Source organism: Psammomys obesus, unplaced genomic scaffold (assembly GCF_907164565.1).
Source record: "Psammomys obesus unplaced genomic scaffold, mPsaObe1.curated_primary_1811, whole genome shotgun sequence".
NCBI lineage: Eukaryota > Metazoa > Chordata > Mammalia > Rodentia > Muridae > Psammomys > Psammomys obesus.
The window spans coordinates 9,281,806-9,301,489 of record NW_026596085.1 but is presented as its reverse complement, the minus strand read 5'-3'; the positions used below and the strand labels follow the sequence as shown (position 1 = coordinate 9,301,489).

Here is a 19,684-nt window from a genome sequence, read left to right as displayed (position 1 = left end):
CCAGGTTCTCTTTGGGAAGTGAATCCTCCTACCATCACAGGAAGTAGACTGAGCTGAGCAGAAGTTGTAAAGGAAGAGATGATTGTCAGCGGATCACCATGAGGAGCTGTTGTGTTTGCCTTCAGGAGGTGTGTCAATCTTTAACTCAGGGTCCTCTTTCTGTGCTACTTAATAAAAGAAATAGTGAAGCTTCTTTCCTAGAGACAGACAGATGCAGAGGGACACTCCCAAACAGGGACAGACTCATAAGACAGCCTTAATGCTGACACAGATTCAAGCTCATACAGCAGAGAGAAAGATGGAAGACACAAGGAGAGAAAGTAGAGAATTCACATCTGGGCTCACTGCTGGTTAAATGATACCAAAAAGGAAGTCTTTTGACGTCTTTCTTAAAGTGACACATTGTTGGTGACTAGGTGTTTATTATTAATGTGTATGAACTGGTGACACTGAACATTATGTCAAAAATTGTTTTCAGAAAAAGCTACATTACAAAGTATGAATCACTATTCAGTTGTAATCAAATTTTAAATTGGGTTGTAATATCCAATCTACCAGTTAAAAATGTAGGCACTACCCTGCTATAGCCCTTGTATTAAAAACTTCCAAATGCCTTGTCCTGGATGATAGACGCTCTTCAAAGAATTCTTTGTTTGCTCACCAGAACTCTGCCTTCTAATCCCAATCCATTTCTGTTACTCTCTAATTAAAAACTGTTCCAATATCCCTCCACCTGTAGCATGTGCCCCATATTTATGACCTCTGGCAACATCTCCAAAATTATTCAGCAAATCTTTCTACAACTACTCATACCTCCTTTGCTGCTCTTGATTTCTTTTAAACATTAGCTTGCTTTGTAACTTAGGGTTATGGTTTCCACAGTGGGATCCAGCATATCCTCCTTTAAACAGCAGTGGAATTCTGTGTGTCTTTATCAGCCAAGCAAGGGCAGATTATACCTACGTGACAGGAGTCTCAGATTCCACTGTGATTTGCACAATCCTGCGCCTGGCACAGGTCTGCCCAAGGCCACCTATGACTCCACCCTCTCTTTACCCTCAACCACAGCTCATGCAGCACCTGTTATATGGGGACATGGCCAACTTCACAGCAGAATGAAAAGACAGAGAAATTTCTGGCTGAAAACTTGATTTCAGAACTTTGGCACAGAAATGACACAGATTGGTTCCCCCTTCCTTTACTTGGCCAGAGTAAGTCACATGGACAAGGCTGAATCAAAAAAAAAAAAAAAAAAAAAAAATCTCCCAGGGAGCAGCAGCAGCTGTTTTTAGCAATAATAAAATCACTACACTTGCCAGGAACTGGAGAGAGCTGTAATAGACAGAATGAAAACAACCATGTGGTTAATTTCTAGCCGACTTTTCCGGCCCAGGTGTTGATTAACATGGTCGTGCCAGCGACTTTCTTCTTATGTTTAGTGTCTCTCTACCATGTGATCTCACAGCACACCCTGACCCAGGCACCACACGGCATCACTCACCTACAACTACTGCCACTTTGAAGCCCATATCTATGGAGATGCACTAATAATAAAAAACAATCCAGTTTCCCAGCAGGGCTTGGACAGTGTGCTCCAGGCCGGATCTGTGTCACCTCTAACCACTGCCCCACTGTTGCCTTTGCACTAGCATCCTCTCCTGTTGCTTTGCTGAACTAGTCCTTGATGAGCCGTGATTCATCGCTGTGCACCGATGCTCAGGAAGATATATCATCCAAGCCCTGCCTGGCTCTTAGCCTTCCCAAAACAGACTTACAGTCTCTAAATCTTCCTCAGTGAGAAATAACTCATAGACTACATTTCAAAGGAAATACAAATTGAGGAAGACATTTGGAAATGTTTTTTTTTTAAAAAAAAGGTGGATGGGCTGTCTCAAAATGTGAATTTTAGCAAAAATAAATAAATAAAAAACATGTAATTTTTCCAGTGTGAACATTACTACTTGAATAAAATGTATAAAGTGTTTATCATTGTATTGTTTTGCAATATAACTAGTAGAACATGCAATATACATAACTTTTACAATCAAAGGACTGTTAGGTTCTTGGACTTTAAAAATAATAACCCAAGATTTCTGAAATTATACATAGGTGATGACATTAAGTACTGGCGATATAAAAAAATAATCTGGCACCATGATTCATGTCCAAGCAGTCAGTATGAATATGATTTTAAGTGGATGAAGATACTCTATGTCAGACAGTTTACTTCCCTGTAAAGTATAAGCTGGCAATATTTAACTATGAATTATGTTGTCATCAGGAATATAGCTGGAGGTTTTTCTATCTTGTAATTGAGTAACAGGAATGTATCATATCTAATAATACATATCCGTGCAGACTATGTTTCAGTAGCACTGTTTCTTTTTCTGAATTCATAATGGATGCACACTTTGAAGACATTCCGTAAGAAGGTCATGAAAGGAAAACCTTTGCTTTTCTGCTCAGTAATTTCTGTACTGTGTGCACGGTTTTATGCCGCCGCCGCAGCTTGGCGTACTAGGGGACTCTCTAAGGAAATTGTTGGACATCTTCCATCGGCTCTTAAGTATTTTTCTTGGAGTGTGGCTTTATGCATTCTAGACTACGTGATTCAATTTTATTGGAGCACTATTTATCATTTTAAAGTCCCAGGTAACCAGAATGTATTAATCAAAACTGTCTGATTGCCATATTTTCTTTTACACTTTTTCTGTTTTGGAAACATTTACACAAAGGTAACTAGAATGAAATCATCAAAACCCTGAATCGTCTCCTTTGAAATTCTGATGTACTGCAAACCCTCTCAGGTTTTTCACTATTGCCCAAAGCAAATCGAGCATGTTGAATGGGATGGGACACAGCCCTGGGACTTAGCGTCTAGGCAAGAAGACACATCTGAGCACAGAGTGCTGCCATGGGACCATGAAGTCACTAGCCAAGTTATCCCAGACTTCAGATGATGCTTGTTGGGGCATCTCATCTGGACACTGAAATCTGAGTTTGGATGATGCTCCCCTCTTGCTAGGCTTGGATTCATTCCGGATCAGCTGTCATAGAGAGGCTAGGCTTCATTTTATAGAGGGAGGCTACCATGTTAGTGTGAGATGAGCTTTGCTCTAAGGTCTGTGAGAGCTGCATCTGTGGAAATAGCCTTTCCTGGAAGTTCCTGGACCAGGATGCAACACACTATCAAGTGTCAAGTGGTGTCAAGTCGTGCCTCATAACGATCAGTGATTTGTTGTGGCCATAACAGTTCTCTTGTTGCTAGGCTACCACAAGGTTAGCGGTAGACATATGCTCTGTTTTGTAGCCTACTCTGACAGAATGCAAAGCAAAAACTGACAAACGTCTTCTTTGGACAAAATGATTATTAAAATTTAGGCAGTGATGAAAGAAGAAATGGTTAACCCCAGGCAGGATGCAGAGGAAGAGGAAAGTCACTAAGGACATCAGGGCACCGGCGAGAGGTGTAGCCTTGAGTACATGTTGTTCAGGCAAGTGGTGGGATGCAGAGCCAACAGGCTGCACGCTGTAGCGAAGCTCGGCAGTGAGGAAAATATCTCAGCTGAATGAATGCTGTGAACAATGAACTGCCAAAGAGCGACTCTACCCAGCTATTCTCGTGCTTCTAATTACAGAGCTAAAGTGCTGTGTTATAGGAAACAAATACTGAACCAGCACGCTAAGAAAGTGTCCCTCATTAATGGTATTTTTAGTTAGCATTGATATTCCAGAATAGATTATTTATGGTTTTTGTGTAGACAGAGAGCTGGGAGGTATGGAGGAGGAGGAAGAGACACATAGAATAAATGAGAACTATTCTAATGCATTGATCAGTTAGATAATGATGTGTGTTACACACACACACACACACACACACACACACACACATACACACACACACACCTGTACAGGACATTTCTACGTTGCTATAACCTTACATTGCTTAGAAACCCTTTAAAGAACCAATAGAGCAGCTACTCTCAGTCTACCAGTCTAGAGCTGGGAGCAGGACTTGGTGAGGACCAGTTGTCCTAGCACCATGTAAAGATATCCATCACATTCTTAGCGGAGAATATTTCCAGTGCTTAGTTGCAGCTGTTCCAAACAAGGTGGGCTTACCTTTTGAATCAGAAATTTCACATGCCGAATAGCTATGGCACTTCAAAGATGTTCTGAGCTTGTGCTAGAAAGTTCTACTTTTTCTTGAAAACTTTTTATGGACCTTCAAATGCACTATTCACTGAACTTCTATGACTGTCAAAAAGCCTGTTGTCTTTTGCACGTGTTTTCATTTTAAATATTGCTTATGCCTTTCCTCTTGTCCTGGCCAGAACTGTAATCTTAAGAGTTTTCTTCAACTGTACAGACCTTTCTAAGGACTGGCTGCTCTTGAGTTTTGTACCTTCCTGCACAAAACTACACTGTGCTCTGGTTCTACTTCTTGCAAGCCTGTGTAGCTGTAAACTTTATCTTTTGTTTTCCATCATTTGATTTTTTTAAGGTTTATATATTGTTTTATTTACATTCACGAATGTGTGTGTGTCACATGTGTGCAGGTGCCCACAGAGGCCAGAAGAGGTTGTTGGATCCCTGAGGCTAGAGTTACAGGCATCGTGAGCTGCCAGGACTGGACCTGAAGTTTGATTCCCTGCAAAAGCAGCAAGCGCTCTCAACCACTGAGCCACCTGTCCAGCTTCTATGACCTGTTCTCAATTTGGACTTTTGTTTTTAGTTTCTCAACTAATTTGGAAAGGGTTATAAATATCTCCCTTGGTCAGAAGGCATGTCTGCATGATAGTATCTGGATTTACTTACAGTTTATTTGAGTATATATTAATATACTTGATAAATTTACTTTTTTTTTTATTAAACGTAACACATTTTTGCAGGTGTTCTATGTTGGTTCAAACTGAATGAACTTCTCAGTTAGGCTGACTAACTATTGTATTAAATTTGGTAAGATTCCCAAATTCTCTGATTTCTGCTATCTTTGTCTTCTTGACTTAGCGCATAATTTTTTCCACACAATTTCCAACATTTCTATGGATATTGTTTACAAATGGTGTAAAAATATATCTTTAAATTTTCAGTCTAAATATTCTTGTCTTTAATCAGTGTATCTAAATGATTTATTGTAGATGGGTTTAAATGTTTAATTTTCTGTGATTTCTCAAAACCATATTTTTGTAAATTTCCCCGTTTCCAATCTTTCTTAGCTTGATTGTTTTGCCATTTCATTTAGTAGCTTATCTTTCAAACAGATCACACACATACAATTTTCATACCACGTTTTATACTTTTGCCTTGAATGTTAGTTTCTTAAGTATTGTGTCTATGCAAAATGTGCTGGATTATGACGTAATGCAACATATAGACATTCACATTCATGATGTGCCTCTTAAGTGTACAATGTTGAGTATAGTATAAAATATATCCTTTATTTCTTTTAAGCTTATTATGTTAAATTCTCTGTTTTGGTAATGCTGGTTATTTAGATTTTATTTGCCCATCTTTCATACCTGGTTGTTTTCTCACTTTCATTGAGTGTTATGGCTCATTCCTCTGGCCTCTCCTCCCATATCAATCAGAAGTTGCTTTCCTCTAAACATGGTGGCTCATGGCTATGAATCTAACACCTAGAAGTCTGAGGCAGGAGGATTTGGAGATCAGCCAGAAAAAGAACACAGAGTGACACTGTCACAGACCAGAAAAGAGATGCTTTCCATGGAAAATGCCATGGCTTCTGTGTTCTGACAATTTGGCTGTTACTTTTTTTCTAAGATTTTATTTTTATGTATATGCATGTCTATATTTGAGTGTAGATTTTGTGCCCACAAAGGCAGGGCACATGGAGGTCAGAAGAAGGGTACAGATCCCCTGAAGGTAGTGTTATAGGTAGTGAGCTTCCTGACATGAATGGTAGGAACGGAGGTCAGGCCCTCTGCCAGGGCAGTACCTGCTCTTAATAACTGAACCAGCTCTCCATATCCTTACTCATTTTTCAAATTATATATATATATTATTACTTGCACTTGAGGTGGGAGTAGGGTGACGGTGTTTGCGTATCGAGGTCAGAGGTCAAGTCTGTGACATCTGTTTCTCCATCCACCTTTACATAATCAAGCCCAATTCATCAGGCTTGTGAGGCAAACACCTTTACTGGGCTTCCTGTTTTTTCCTTCCAACGTGGCTCTACAGATGTCTCCAGTTTAAGACCCATCATTGATTTTTGGAGATACAAGGGGTTTGGCTGAGAGTGTTCATGATAAAGCAATGTGTTCTGTCCCAAACAGAAATGCTGATAGCTTTTAGGCAGGGTACATTCTGATGGTGATTCTGGCTAATTTCATTGAGCCACAAAAACTCCAGGGGAAAATAGTTCTGTTAAATAATTTAAAGTGATGCTAACTTATTTTGACTTTAGAACTGCCCTTCACTTGGGTTCAGAAAATTACAGTTTGGAAATTACAATCTGGAGTGGGAGAAACGGCCCTGCTGATTCAAGAAAACACCTGCTTCAACTAAACATCCAAAGCCCGGTGGCCGTGCTGGGGAAACTTGTTTAATACTAAGAGTATTTTCCAAGCACATGGGATCTGAGCACTTTCTTCTGTATTTTAAAACATGAAGTATTTCTGAATCACCAGGACATGCTACAAAACCTTTTCCCAGAGGTGCATGAAAAAGGCCCTGTTGCACCATACATATTCTGCAGGCTGAAAACCAGTCTCACTGACTAATAACGTGTCTTCTCTCGTACAGTGAATCTGGATTTTTAGTTTCTTTAAAAATACATTCTCTCTCTTTCTGAGGTGTGTGTGTGTGTGTGTGTATGTGTGTGTGTGTGTAAGTCACAGTATCCCTTGCATGTCTATCTTCTTCTATCGTGTGTCCTGGGGACTCAGCTCAGCCTTAGTAGAAAGCACCTTTACCTGTTGGGTTATCTTCCAGGACTAAAATCTTGATTATTATTATTTTTTTAAGATGTGAAAGTAGAAGAGACTATTAGGGAAAGTGGGGGAAGGGCAGGGATAACCAGCAGGAGGGAAAGGAGCATAGGAGAATGAAGTAGGAGTTAATATAATCAAACTGTCTTATATATATTCAAGAGAACACCACACATTCCACTTCTTGTACGATGAGTACAAGCTAATAGAACAGGCTCGTTTTGAAACTGGATGACATTGTCATGGTAAGCAATGCATGACATACCTGCCCCAGGCTGCCTCATTTGTAGAAGCTTTATTTACTGGAACACAGGAAGACTCAATGACAGCTGAACTGTTTATCTTGTAGCAGAAGCCGCAGTCTGGATCCAGCATGCACTCGTTACAGTAACTGAAACAGGAAGAGTTAAAAGTCATGTTGGCCTGGTCAACTGGTGCTTGTTACATATCAATTCCAGCTGCTGGCCCCACAGCTCACACTATTTTATTGACTTTGGCCAAGGCAAGCGTCATGACCACGTCCAGGTCATAGCTGGAGGGTCACTTTCATCTCTCTATGCAGACTGTAGCAACTTTGTAAGGTACTATGTGGCAAGGGGGGCCAGGGCGCTAGCAAGCCCCATAGACCTGCAGTAAAAAGAAAAAAAAAAACTGCCTAAATTACTGATATTTATTACAGACTGATCCATCTGGATCCAGCCTGGACTAGTTTTGGGTTATAATGAAGCATTTATTTCTTAGAAGTGTCTTTCTGATTCATGTTCTGTCTGCATTAAAAATGAAAATGTCCTCTCTCTATATATGTATAAATATATGCTTGATTTGTATATATATATTTATATAAATTATATTATATATATAGTCGAATAATGAAAGAGCATATTTGAAGTCAAACTTTAACAAAAGCATAAATACCCCAAATCCAGCCATTGCTAACTTTTTGGTGGACAAGTGTACATTTAACATTAACATCCTGAGTTCTAACTGTCACTAATCCCAACTAAAAACTAACGGGTGCAGGAAGAAGTGCTAACCTTACCTAACTGCATCTACGACCAGATCGCAGAGGAACATTCGATCAGTCACTACTTTTTTTTAACGTTATTGTATCATTGAACAGCCAGTCTGAGGTGGGCACCGTCTCCCAACCCAAGCCTCCCCCATGGATGCAGAATGAGATTGGCTCTACAGCCCTTCATGGATAGCTCAGGCACAGGCAGCACTGGCCGTATTACAGGAGTAGCTGAAGACTCGTGATTTGCGGCGGGTAGAAAGCAAGGATGAGAAAGAGATGGCATGATCAATAGTCTCAACAAAGGAAAGGGTGCTTCCTACCCAAAGGCAGAGGAGGATTCAAGGGCTGGAAATAAGTTCAGAGGCAATATTTGAACCGAGTTATAGGAGAGATTTACCAGACAGAGAAAAAAAGAGATTATGGAGGAAGGGGTTATTTTGTTGTTAAAAGACCAATCAGCACAAAAATGAATAATTCTCACTCCGGACAGGTAATTATCCTATGGAGTGTGGGGAAAAACAGGCCATCAGAGAGAGATGTCCACTGGACATGCAAAAACTCCAAAGACATGCAGGATGGTATTTCTCAGCCCTCTAAGCTGAAATGGCCCTTTGGTTCATTTAACTAAATGCTAACACACCTGCATGGTTTACATGTTAGATTTATTTCCATATTAGAGTCCTGCTGTCAATTTTCCCCTCTTTTTGAATGAGACTTCAGTCCTAGATATAGACTACTGGGATAATCTGTAAGAACTTACTGAAGGTCTGGTTTTTGCTGGTGTTGTTTACCTTTGAGACACATCTTATTTCACAGGGAAAACTGAAGGTCTTAAGCGTGAACTTTAACAGCTTTAAACTCTGACAGGAGCAGCTCCAGTCCTGTCCTCAAGTATTTTTCCTTCAGGCTCTGAAGACAAGGAGCTCCCTGTGTCTGAGGACAAGAGCCCTGCGTTTCCTCCCCCTGGCCATCACCACAGTTGTTGCAATGGCTGTGTTCACAGTTATGTAGAGGCTTAGTTGTGTCCTGTATTTTAAATGAAAGTGTGGAAAGCTTTCTTCCTGATAATCCATATGGCTCCCCCAGGGTTCTCTCAATGGAAGGAAGCCACACAGCAAAAAACACAGGTTTCCTTATTTTCCCAGAAGCAAGCTGCTGGATAGAACTGGTACTGCCTCACCATGGAGGTGAAAAAAAAAGTTCCCCAGCATGCCGTCATGCTTGACCTAGATTTCTTTGCTTTCCAATCATATACACTATTTCATGGAAAAAAAAATATTCTCAATACCACAACATGCCCAACACACACTTGACATTCTGACGTTAACAGTAAAAATTACATACCGTGGAGATGGGCCAAAAGACATTTTACCAAAAACACATCTCACAACTGTGGCTTTAACAGATGCTATTAACAAATAGCATGGCTAGAAAGAGCCAGTCTTCACTAAAGGTACCTTATAGATACAATCTTTCACTGAAATGCAAAGTCAATGCCTGCAGGAATTTGCCAGGCATATGCTTTTTATGTGTGAAAAGCAAATATTGAACCTGCTTGCCTGTCCAAAACTATGACCACGGGGAGGGTCCAACTTCTAGACTTTAAATGTTACATACCAAGAGCACATGGCCTCAGACGACACGTGCATAATCTAACTGAGACAAATGTATTATTTAACTCTAAATCACCAAGTCCTTAAATTGTGGGAGCAGGTGCTGTTAGGTACAAAACAGGTCCTAGAATGGTGGTGACGCTGACAATGCCATAAATGACAGTCTGGGCTGAGCACAGGCCAGACTCTGGGTAAACAGAAAGATTGCTAACAGATAAACAGAAGCTATACTCGGCATTCCTCAGACACCTTGTGAAGTGGGTTTCTGTTTGTTATGAACAGCCATAATTCCCAATCTGTCCCCTACTACAGTCAACTATGTGTGATAAAAGGTGTCTGGTTCCCTACTAATTCAAACAAACCTATAATGACAGATCAAAGTTCCTAAGTAGTTCCCAGGCTGCTCTGGACATCAAAGGCCCACCCCCTGCTCCAACTCCCAGGCTGTTCCAGCTCATAGATTCACTCCCACCGTACCCCAAGAGTTAGCCTTGGCAGTTTGAATCTCCCCAGATAAACCTTTCCAACCATAGAGAGGTCCAGTTTGGTGGTTTCACTGTGCTCTCACTTACAGATTCCCACCATACAGTGTCACATAAGCATCTGCTCAAATGTTGATCTCAAGTGCAAAAACTATAGTTGTGGCCTAACACTAAGAAAATGTACAGTTTCTTTAAACTGTTATATGTGTGTTCATGTGTGCATACAAGGTCATGTGAGGGATTAAAGTACAACAGTTTTCTCCTTCTACATGGTATCTGGGGGTCAAACACGAGCTGTCAAATTTTTACCCACTGTGCCATCTCACCAGCCCAAGAAACTGTATGTTTAAAAGGAAATTAATTAGCAGGGAATATACAAAAGGACTGTGCTTTGTAAGAGCATTGCTGAATGAAAGGAATGGCAGAGACACAGAGACAGAGGCAGAAACGGGGGGGGGGGTCCTTGTTTTAAATTATAGCCTTAAACTATCATGGTAAGAGGTAATAGCACTATTCAGAGAAACTTTGTTATATCAGTGTGATGGAAAAACTGCAGTCTTGGTCGTGGGGAGACTATGGAACACCCGAGACCATGCTCAATCATGGGAAGTGCTAGAGAATCAAATGCAGACTGACACCACGTACAACTGGGGAGTGCTGGGGACACAGGGAGAGCTGGTCAACTGAGGGTAGAACTCAGAGAAAACAGTGAGACTAGAAAACAGGCTGCCCTGTGGTAGTTACAGGACACAAATGTGCTTTCATCACTAGCTGGAGAGAGGAGATTTACCTTAAAAACCTCTAAGATTTCTTTTTAGAAACAGGGAGAAGGGTAAATAGGGATTCATATATTTAGAGCAAATCTGGTTCTAAGAAATCCAAATGTTCCCAGCTAAAGAAGAAAGAAAAAGAAGAAGAAAGGCCCCAGTTTCATGGCTAGCATGCACGGGAGGTAAAAGGTGATGTGTTGTCATTAAGTAACCCAATAAAGGCAGAGAGCAGCTCGATGATTTGCACCTCAGAAAAATCTTTAAAACATTGACATGGGCTAATTTAGAACATTCTTAATTTCTACTCAGAAGTCGATGACTTCGACTCTGTAGAAAACGGGCCAGTTTCTTAAATGTGTCTCATTAAACCAGTGAGATGCAGCACGGTCAGTGCCTGGTCTTAAACCTGCCTCCCTAACAAGGTCTCAGCTCAGAAAACTGGCTGCTGGGATGCAGGCGTTAGGATGCCTTGCATGGATGGGTACAATAGGCTCCCTCAGCCCTAACCGTGACCTTGGACCTCATATGGTACAGCGACCACTGCCTCCCTTCTCCACTCCCCAAATCTTCCCCACTTTAGGCCTCATTCTTCAAATTCCCGCCGGCCTGGAGCAGATGACTTAGAATATATTTTACAAGAAGAAGCAGGAGCTCTGGGCCTCCTGGGCAGCCTCTGCAGGGCCAGGTTTAAACCCCAGGACACCATTCTTATTTCCCTGCCACAGCACTGCTACCAGGAGACTGCCTCCATCCCAACTGTGTAAGAAGGAATTCATTAAAAAAAATGCAGACTTGTGAAAGCTAGGGCCACAGGTACTAATATCTTAAAGGAAAACATCCCACTCCTCGATTCACATTGCCCTCTAGAGAAGTCCGGTATCCCCAACAGTGAATCTAGAGCATGTTTCTCTCCTAATCTTACTTTAAAAAAAAATTTTTTTTTTGAGACAGGGTTTCTCTGTGTAGCCATGGCTGTCCTGGATTCACTTTATAGACTAGTCTGGCCTAGAACTCACAGTGGTCTACCTGCCTCTGCCTTCCTGAGTGCTGGGATCAAAGGTGTGCGGCACCATGCCCGGCTTTAGTTTCTTCGAGATGCTCTCCAGGAAAGTGTTCCTAGACACTGTTCCCTGTTTACAGTCTTGCACTGCTGTGGGCTCTTCTCCCCTGTCCTCACACTCTCTAATACACTTTTCTATGACGGTGCAGGAAATGCCACCTTCACTTGGTTCCATTCCACTCTGCCCATACTGCCACCTGACCAGGCTTCTGTTCTAATTAAAACTGACCACAGTGTCCCCTGCCTGTACTGTACACCAAACTCCTTGCTCTGGTTGGATCGGCCCAGTTCATCTTGTCAGTCTGCCCAGTACTTCTTTTTAGATCCATTTGAGGGGGCCTGGGGAACAGCAACACACCAGGCTCTTCAATTTCCCCTCAGTCTTTCCCGGTCTGGATTATAATTTTGAAACTTATTTTCAAATGTGATGCAGACTTAGGCAGCCTTCGTGGGGACTTGGTGCCAGGCTCCCGAGCCCCAAGTGCTAATGCAGTTCTGCTGGGAAGGGCGAGGCCAGACACTGATCTTAAAGTGAGTCTGGCGTTGCACATGTTGGGGAGGGCATGTCTCTGCTTTCAGTCTGAGTTTACCTTCAGTTCATTTCCTCCACACCGCTTAGCCTACACAAACATGTGAATCCCAGCCTGGCTGTGTCTGAGCTGCCTGACCTTGCTGAGGACAGCCTCTGTGTCTGGGGGTTCTCCTCTGCACAGCGCCTCTCACAAAGAGTGGAAGGGCTGGGTGAGGAAATGTTCTTAGTAGAATCTCTCTGTGTATAAGCTCTCTGTGGGGTAACTACAGACAGACTCCTGGCAAAACTCGCCCTCTGAATTCTTCCCCAGTCTACAAAGAGTGATTGCTTTGCTCGGCTTTGTTGCCCACTTTAGTCTCTTCAATCATCCTTCTGCCTTTCCTCTCTGCCCTTTCTATAAAGAATAAACTGCATCAGCAACAGCGAAGAGCAGTTCCTAGTGTTTGCACTGAAGGTAGCATATTGTATATTGATCAAATTGTATTTATCTGTGATGATTACTATGTTTGTGAGAATATGATATTACTCTCCAATTTATCATGACTGAGAAAACTTCATATAAAAATGTAGACATTCTTTTTTTTTACTCACGTTGCCTCGCGAGGTTTTCTGTGTAGCTACATCAATCAAGCACTCATTCTGTCTATAGATATAACTGCTTTTTCCTTCCTTCTAAGAGCTGGGCAGTGTATTTTCTTAAAATAAAAATCTATTAGGGAGAAATTGGTTACTAGGAACTGGGCTAAGTACTAAGACTCTATGTTAAAAATGCAAAGTCCACTGTCATCCCTAGGACCACTGCACAGCCACAGCAAGGGCTTGACAGCTTTGGTCTGTGGGCTGCAGCAGAGCACTAATCACTGTACGTCTGCTGTCAGTTGAAGGGACTCTGCACACACATAAATGCTCTTGGTAGAGTGACTGGTAGAATGTAATGCCAACAGTAACGTAAATGGGGCCTGGAAGGGTCTCATTCATGACTGATCACAGTAATTTTACAAATGCTGAAAAAAAATTTTTTTTTGCCCATTTCTAATTACATTCTGAAATGCTAAATCTTTTTGAAAACTATGAGACTTTACTTTGGGTTAAATAGGCAAATAAAAATTTAAAAACAAAACTGATGATGAGTGGCTCTAATCATGTGTCTTTTTTTTTTTTTCCCTTCCACAGCTAGCATAACACCTGTACATGGTTAATGTCAGTATCATGTACCGAGGAACAGAACAGAAGCTGAGAAATGGAGAGAGTTTTAAATCAAGCCTCTGAGTACACTGACTGTGAGTGGAAACTGCCAAGTCTCCACAATTCCAGCAAATGGGGCATTTAGCAAGCACACCGGTTTCCTTCATATTTGACATCACTAAGTGGGGACTACTATCTCACCATGCCAATGAGATAAATATGCATAATATATATGTGGATATGTGTATGTATATGTATTCTCCTAGGAGAATCCATAAAAGCCCCCGGTAGAGTGTCTGGCTCCATGTTAACTATACTGTGAATGGTTTCCAAGCACAGGCATGAACCATTTTCTTTTTAACTTATCTCTCATTTGAAACCAAAGAATGAGACAGTGGTTTGGCTGCTTGTTAAGGTTCAGGAAGTGGCAAATGAAGAGATTTTTAATGACTCTTGCAAAGATGGAGGTTAAATATTTTAGATAAACACATTTCTGGTCACCTGGAAACATTTTTTTTGTTTGATTTTTATTTGTTTTTTTGATCTCTAATGACTATAGAGGGAACTAAACTGTGAAAGCAGTAAAGGCTGTTGGGACAAGTCAGTTGTCCTTCTTGTTTCAAGCAGAACAAGTGATAAATATGCTATAAAAATCAGGAGCTCTTGAGTTCCAGTATTGTGGCAAAGCTGTCCAAGAGTCTATCTGCTCATCTCTGCAGAGCAGTGAAACCTCTCTGCCCGACACTGCTTCTAACTGTGCAGTGCAGTGTAAGCTCACTGATGGTGCCTGATCCTGGCTTTGGAAATCTGCTTTCCCAGGTGCTCCTGGTTGTCCCCACAGGCTCTGCTCAGTGCTTGTGCCTGCAGAGTAAACCTTTTCTCCAAAACTTCCCTGCAGAGCAGATGGTTAAGCTGTCCTCTTCTATCATTCCTGTCACTCCAGTTTATTCCAGGCAGGATGCACTACCAAGTTGACCTCTGCCTCTTAGAAGCTAAGGGTTTATGTTATCTTCATTTCCATTTCCCTGTGCATTTCTCCGCCTTTTCTGGAATTCATTCAGTTTTGGGCTTTCAATGCTTTATCTTTCCCAATGCTAGATTTCCAAGTTACTCTCTGAGGCTGGGCCTCTACGCTGACTCCCTCTCTGAGGGATTTCAAGACATTCGTACTTTTTGCTTTTGTAATAGACGATCAAAATGTTTTTTATTAAAGCTGTTGGCAGCTTTTCTTTGTGCTTTTGCAGTATTGGGGTTCCACCCTAAGACCTCCCACGCATGCTGTGGAAGTGCCCCACTATGGAGCCACACCACCAGGTTTGCTTCTGTTGCTATTGCTTGATTAATCCTGGCTATTTGCATATGTTACTTCGATTCTGAAGTAACTCTGAGTTCCTGCACCTTTCCACATTTTTCTTGAAAATACAATGCAAAGCCAGGAGCTGTAGCACTTACTTTTAAGCTCGGTGTGCTGAAGCCTGAGGTAGCAGGATGACAAGTTCTAGGTGAGCCTGGGTCACACAGACAGTGACGGTGAGTCGCTGTCTCAACAACGACATTATCAACAACAAGGACAACACCAACAGCACACCCAACCCTAAAAACATGCAGACACAAAACATGCAGTGCCAATCGCGCTCAAATTCCCTCTCATTTTTGTCCCTCTCTGCTTTGTCCTAGTTAACTCAGATCAACTCATGACTCAGCTTTGGGAAGCTACCAGGATGTCCTAGGACTCAATGGATAACTCAGTAAGTAAGTAATAGAATAGAAAAAGTTATTATTTTATCATATAATTGGAGTAATGGCTTTTTAAAGTAGGGCTTTCTACTACATTGTTTTATTTTTCCAGCAATTAGGTACTAAGCAAAATAACTCAACTTTTGGAGAGTAATGAACTCGACTTTTAAAAAGTACAAAGTAAAGTCCTCTTGGGTTCCATCTGAGGCTGAACTGAGCCACAGCACTGTCTGTTTACATGAAGGGAGAGACACTTGGTTCCTACTAGAATTTCAGCTATAATGGAGAGGAATATTAATTCATGATGCTTAAGTTCCTCACTGATTATAATAAAACATAGCAAGGCAAATACATTAATGTAATATCAAATAAAACAATGCAATAAATGATGCCTATTAGCACTATCCAGGCATGCGATGGTAAGTGAATGAAAATGCCTCCACAGACTGATGTATTTGAATGCTTGGCCTTAGTGTGTGGCACTAATTGAGAGGGATTAGTAGGTGTGACCTTGTTGGACAAGATATGTCACTGGGGGTGGGCTTTGGGATTTCAAAAGCCCTGCCAATTCTGGTGTTTCTCTTTTCCTGCTGCCTGTGGATTTTGATGTAGCTCTCTTAGCTACTTCTGCCTGTGTGCCCCTATGTTTCCTGGCATGATGATAATGAATTAAACCTCTGAAACTGTAAGCTACTCCCATTAAATGCTTTCATTTATAAGATTTGCTGTGGGACATAGTGTCTCTTCACAGCAACAAAACACTGACTAACACAGAATTTGGTACCAGGGAGTAGGATATTGCTTTGACAGGCCTGACCATGTAGCTTGTTGGCAGAACATGGATTTTAGGACGTTGGTTTAGAAGAGCAATTGAATGCTTTAAGTATGGGCCATACTTGTAGGGGTGTGGAAGACAGTGGTGCTAAGAGCAATGTAGGTTTTGATGGCCTGGCTCAAGAAGTTTTAGAGAAGAATATAGTAAGAGGCCTAGAGACTGTTCTTGTGATATTTTGGAGAACGTGGTTGTTGTCTTTTGCTCTTTTCCAGAAAAAAAATCTGCCTGAGGCTAAATTGAAGAATTTTGGATTAATAGCCTTGGCAGAGGAGATTTCAAGATGACCTAGTATTGACTCTGTTGTGGGGTTACTAGTGGTCATTCTTACTTAGATCATGATAAAAAGGAGCAAGCTGAGCAAGGAAAAATATAAAATGTAGAGCTCGAGGGGAAAGGGAACACCAGGAAGTATAATGGTGCTATGTCCAGTGCTCAAAGAGATAAAAAGTTTAAAGAAAAGCCTAATGATAAATGAAATAAAGAGAATGGTGACCCTCATGGCAAGAGCCCATACAGCTAAAAAAAAAAAAAAGCTTAAGCAGTGGAGGAAACCATCAACAACAGAAAGCTGGTGAAAATGTAATTGAATGAGGGGCCATGTTCTAGCTCCAGTAAGCAGCAGAATTTGGCAGCTTCGGCCATGTGGTTCTTGCTTTAGAGTCAAGGATACAAGAAAGGGGTTGTATAATCTTTCTCTACAGGTCGGGGAGCTGTCAAGGCCAGGCATGCATCATGGGTGTCCCTGCATGGAGGCCCAGAGAGGCCCACTGGGAGTGGGCTTTGGGGTTTCAAAAGCGCCAGCCAGTCCTAGAGCCTCTCTTTTCCTGCTTCCTGTGTATCCAGTTGTAGAACTCTCAACTTCTGCTTGTATGTCACCATGCTCCCTGCCATGATGATGATGGACTAAACCTCTAAAAAATGTAAGCAAGTCCCAACTAAATGCTTTCTTTTATAAGATTTGCTGTGGACATGGTGTCTCTTCACAGCAATAGAACACTGACTAAGGCACATGATAATTTATTCATTCATTTGTGCATTTTTCCACCATGGCACAACACAAAATTGATCAGCATATATCAGTACAGACAATATGGATTTCCACAGATGCATAATTTGAAACGTAAGTTATTGGTTTCAATTTCAAAAGCTCACTAAACAGGTATTGTAAATCTAACTAAAGCCCACATGAGCCCTGCACAGTGAAAACATGAAATGATTACAGAACGTGTGTGTAAAATCTATTGTCTCGATGTTTTATAGATTCATTGACATGCTGTAGAGGAGAATAAAGGTGTTCATGGGCTTCACAGAGGATACTGATGACAGAGCCATGGTGGACATTGCCAGGGACAATTGAGGGTCAGAACATCCTGCCACAGTTGGTAATTCCACACAGAGAATATCTCAGTTAAGAGGAACTCCACAATGTCTACCCCACTGCTGGGGTCAGATCTAAAACAGACATCTTTTCAGGAATTAAGAGCTCACACATTCTGGAGGAAGGCTGAACCAGTGTAGAGATGGATAAGAGATGCTGTGTAGTGGTGTCTGAGAATGAGAGCAGTAGCTGAGATATACTGCCAGCTTTGCATTTTTGTCCCCAGACATCTAGCATTTCTTTGATTAAAAACAAATGATGGGGTTGGTTAAAGAAATCTCAGTGATTAGAACCATTTCCTGCTCTTGCAGAGGACTCAGGGTCAGTTACTGCCATCCAATTGCAATGAACCACAGTTCCAGTTCCTGGAGATGTCCTCTTGTGGACACCATGGACATCAGACATACACATGGTACATATAAATACATGAAGGTAAGATATTCATACACATACATTTCTTTAAAAAAAAAAGAAAGTAACAAAAATCTGGGAATATAAGGCAGGCATTTCAAATTCTGAGAAAGGTCTAAGGTACTGATTTGTTTCATGGCAGATTCTCCTGGAATTAGGATTCCCCCCCCCCAAAATCAACACTGCTAATACAATAAAGTGTTGGAAGTGACTTCAATTTGTTTATTCATCTGTGCATGAGCCCAGAATCTCATCTCTGGTTCAAAATGAACTTTGCTACTAAAAATCCTGACTTTGCATATTAGCTCAATTAAGTGGCACATTCTGTAGCCAGATCATTACGGTGCCTCTGGTTTAATGACTGTCATCATTTGGCACCATTTTCAAGGGAGAGACTTGATAAAGTCCTAGTGTTTATAGTTAGGTTTGTAGATAGATGCTCCTTCTGTGCTTTGTGGGTGGGCTGATTGAAGCATCTCTCTATAATTCTCATAGCTTCAATAGACTTGTCAGGTAGTCAGAGAAAGATCATTAGTTCGACTAAAGAAGGGCATTGGCAGAGCACAGGAGTTATGTCGCCTCAGCAAGTCATATAAACTCTCCCCGAGCTTTTGTATTCTTCCCGTACAATCAAATAATATAGTATTTTCCTCCTAAGAATGTGCGAGAGTAATTTGACAAAAATATCCACACAGAATGCGGGATGATTCCTGCAAAAGTAAAGGGTCTAATTCACAGAAATTAATATTATTTTAAAATCAAAGCATGCTTAAAAATTTGGCCCATCCATCTTCCTTGCTCAGTAGTTAGGACATGCGGCCCTTATGAACTAGCTACACCTCTTCCTCTAAATCTCTGCACTTAACATTTAAGCAGCCTACCCTGAACATCTCCAAAGATATACTGTCCTCACAGTCACCCACATAAATAAACTTCAGATTTGGTTTTGTCTCCTTGGGGCTGTCAGACTTCTCCCAACTCACATCCAAAGTCAGGCAGAAACCCCTCTACAAAGCTGGAAGGTAAGGATAATTCCTGAGTGATGCTGTTGAATTCCTTCCTCCTTCCCCACCCAAGTCTTGACTTGATACTCAAGGCCCTTCATTTCCTTCTGCCTCATCTGCAGCCTGGCACCTTGTTCCCTAGCAACATCAAAGTCTCCTGGGCCTTCTCTGCTGTGTCGGTCGGAGAATGCCCCATCTACCTTAGAAGAATTAGATAAAGCTCACTGCTGTGAGCTATGTCTTTCACATGGGACCCACAAACTTGATGAAAGAAATCTCTATTTCATTAACCTTTTATTAAAATTAAGCATTTCCTTCAATTATGAATGTAGGCAATAAACCCCTGTCAGCAACAGCAATCTAATATCATCATGTCCCATTACAGTAAATATAGAAATCTCCAAATAGCACTGACATTTCACTAAGATGTCAGAACTATAATGGTGGGGCTGTATCTACCCCTGCCTTTTCATATGTTAAAAATGGGGTATTAATGTCATTATATAGCAAGTTTATTAATGGATGGATTTTAAGCTGGTTATTAGAGGTGCAGGTCTATAATCCAGAGGCTTAAGTAAGTCCTGCTAGTTTGAGGCTGACTTATGCATCCTAACAAGAATTTAGCTTGAAATAAAATTAGGAAGGGAAGGAAGGAAGGAAGGAAGGAAGGAAGGAAGGAAGGAAGGAAGGAAGGAAGGAAGGAAGGAAGGAA

The 19,684-nt window shown here is 41.3% G+C and overlaps 1 protein-coding gene across 1 annotated transcript in view; it reads right to left on the bottom strand.

Annotated features, from left to right (window-relative positions):
- Slc2a13 (solute carrier family 2 member 13) overlaps positions 1–19,684 on the bottom strand; it is a 263,691-nt gene that overhangs the window by 47,503 nt on the left and 196,504 nt on the right. Inside the window, exon 7 of the mRNA XM_055627184.1 lies at positions 7,216–7,341. Within this exon, the coding sequence (XP_055483159.1) occupies positions 7,216–7,341 (126 nt within the window). The remainder of the gene's footprint in view (positions 1–7,215; positions 7,342–19,684) is intronic.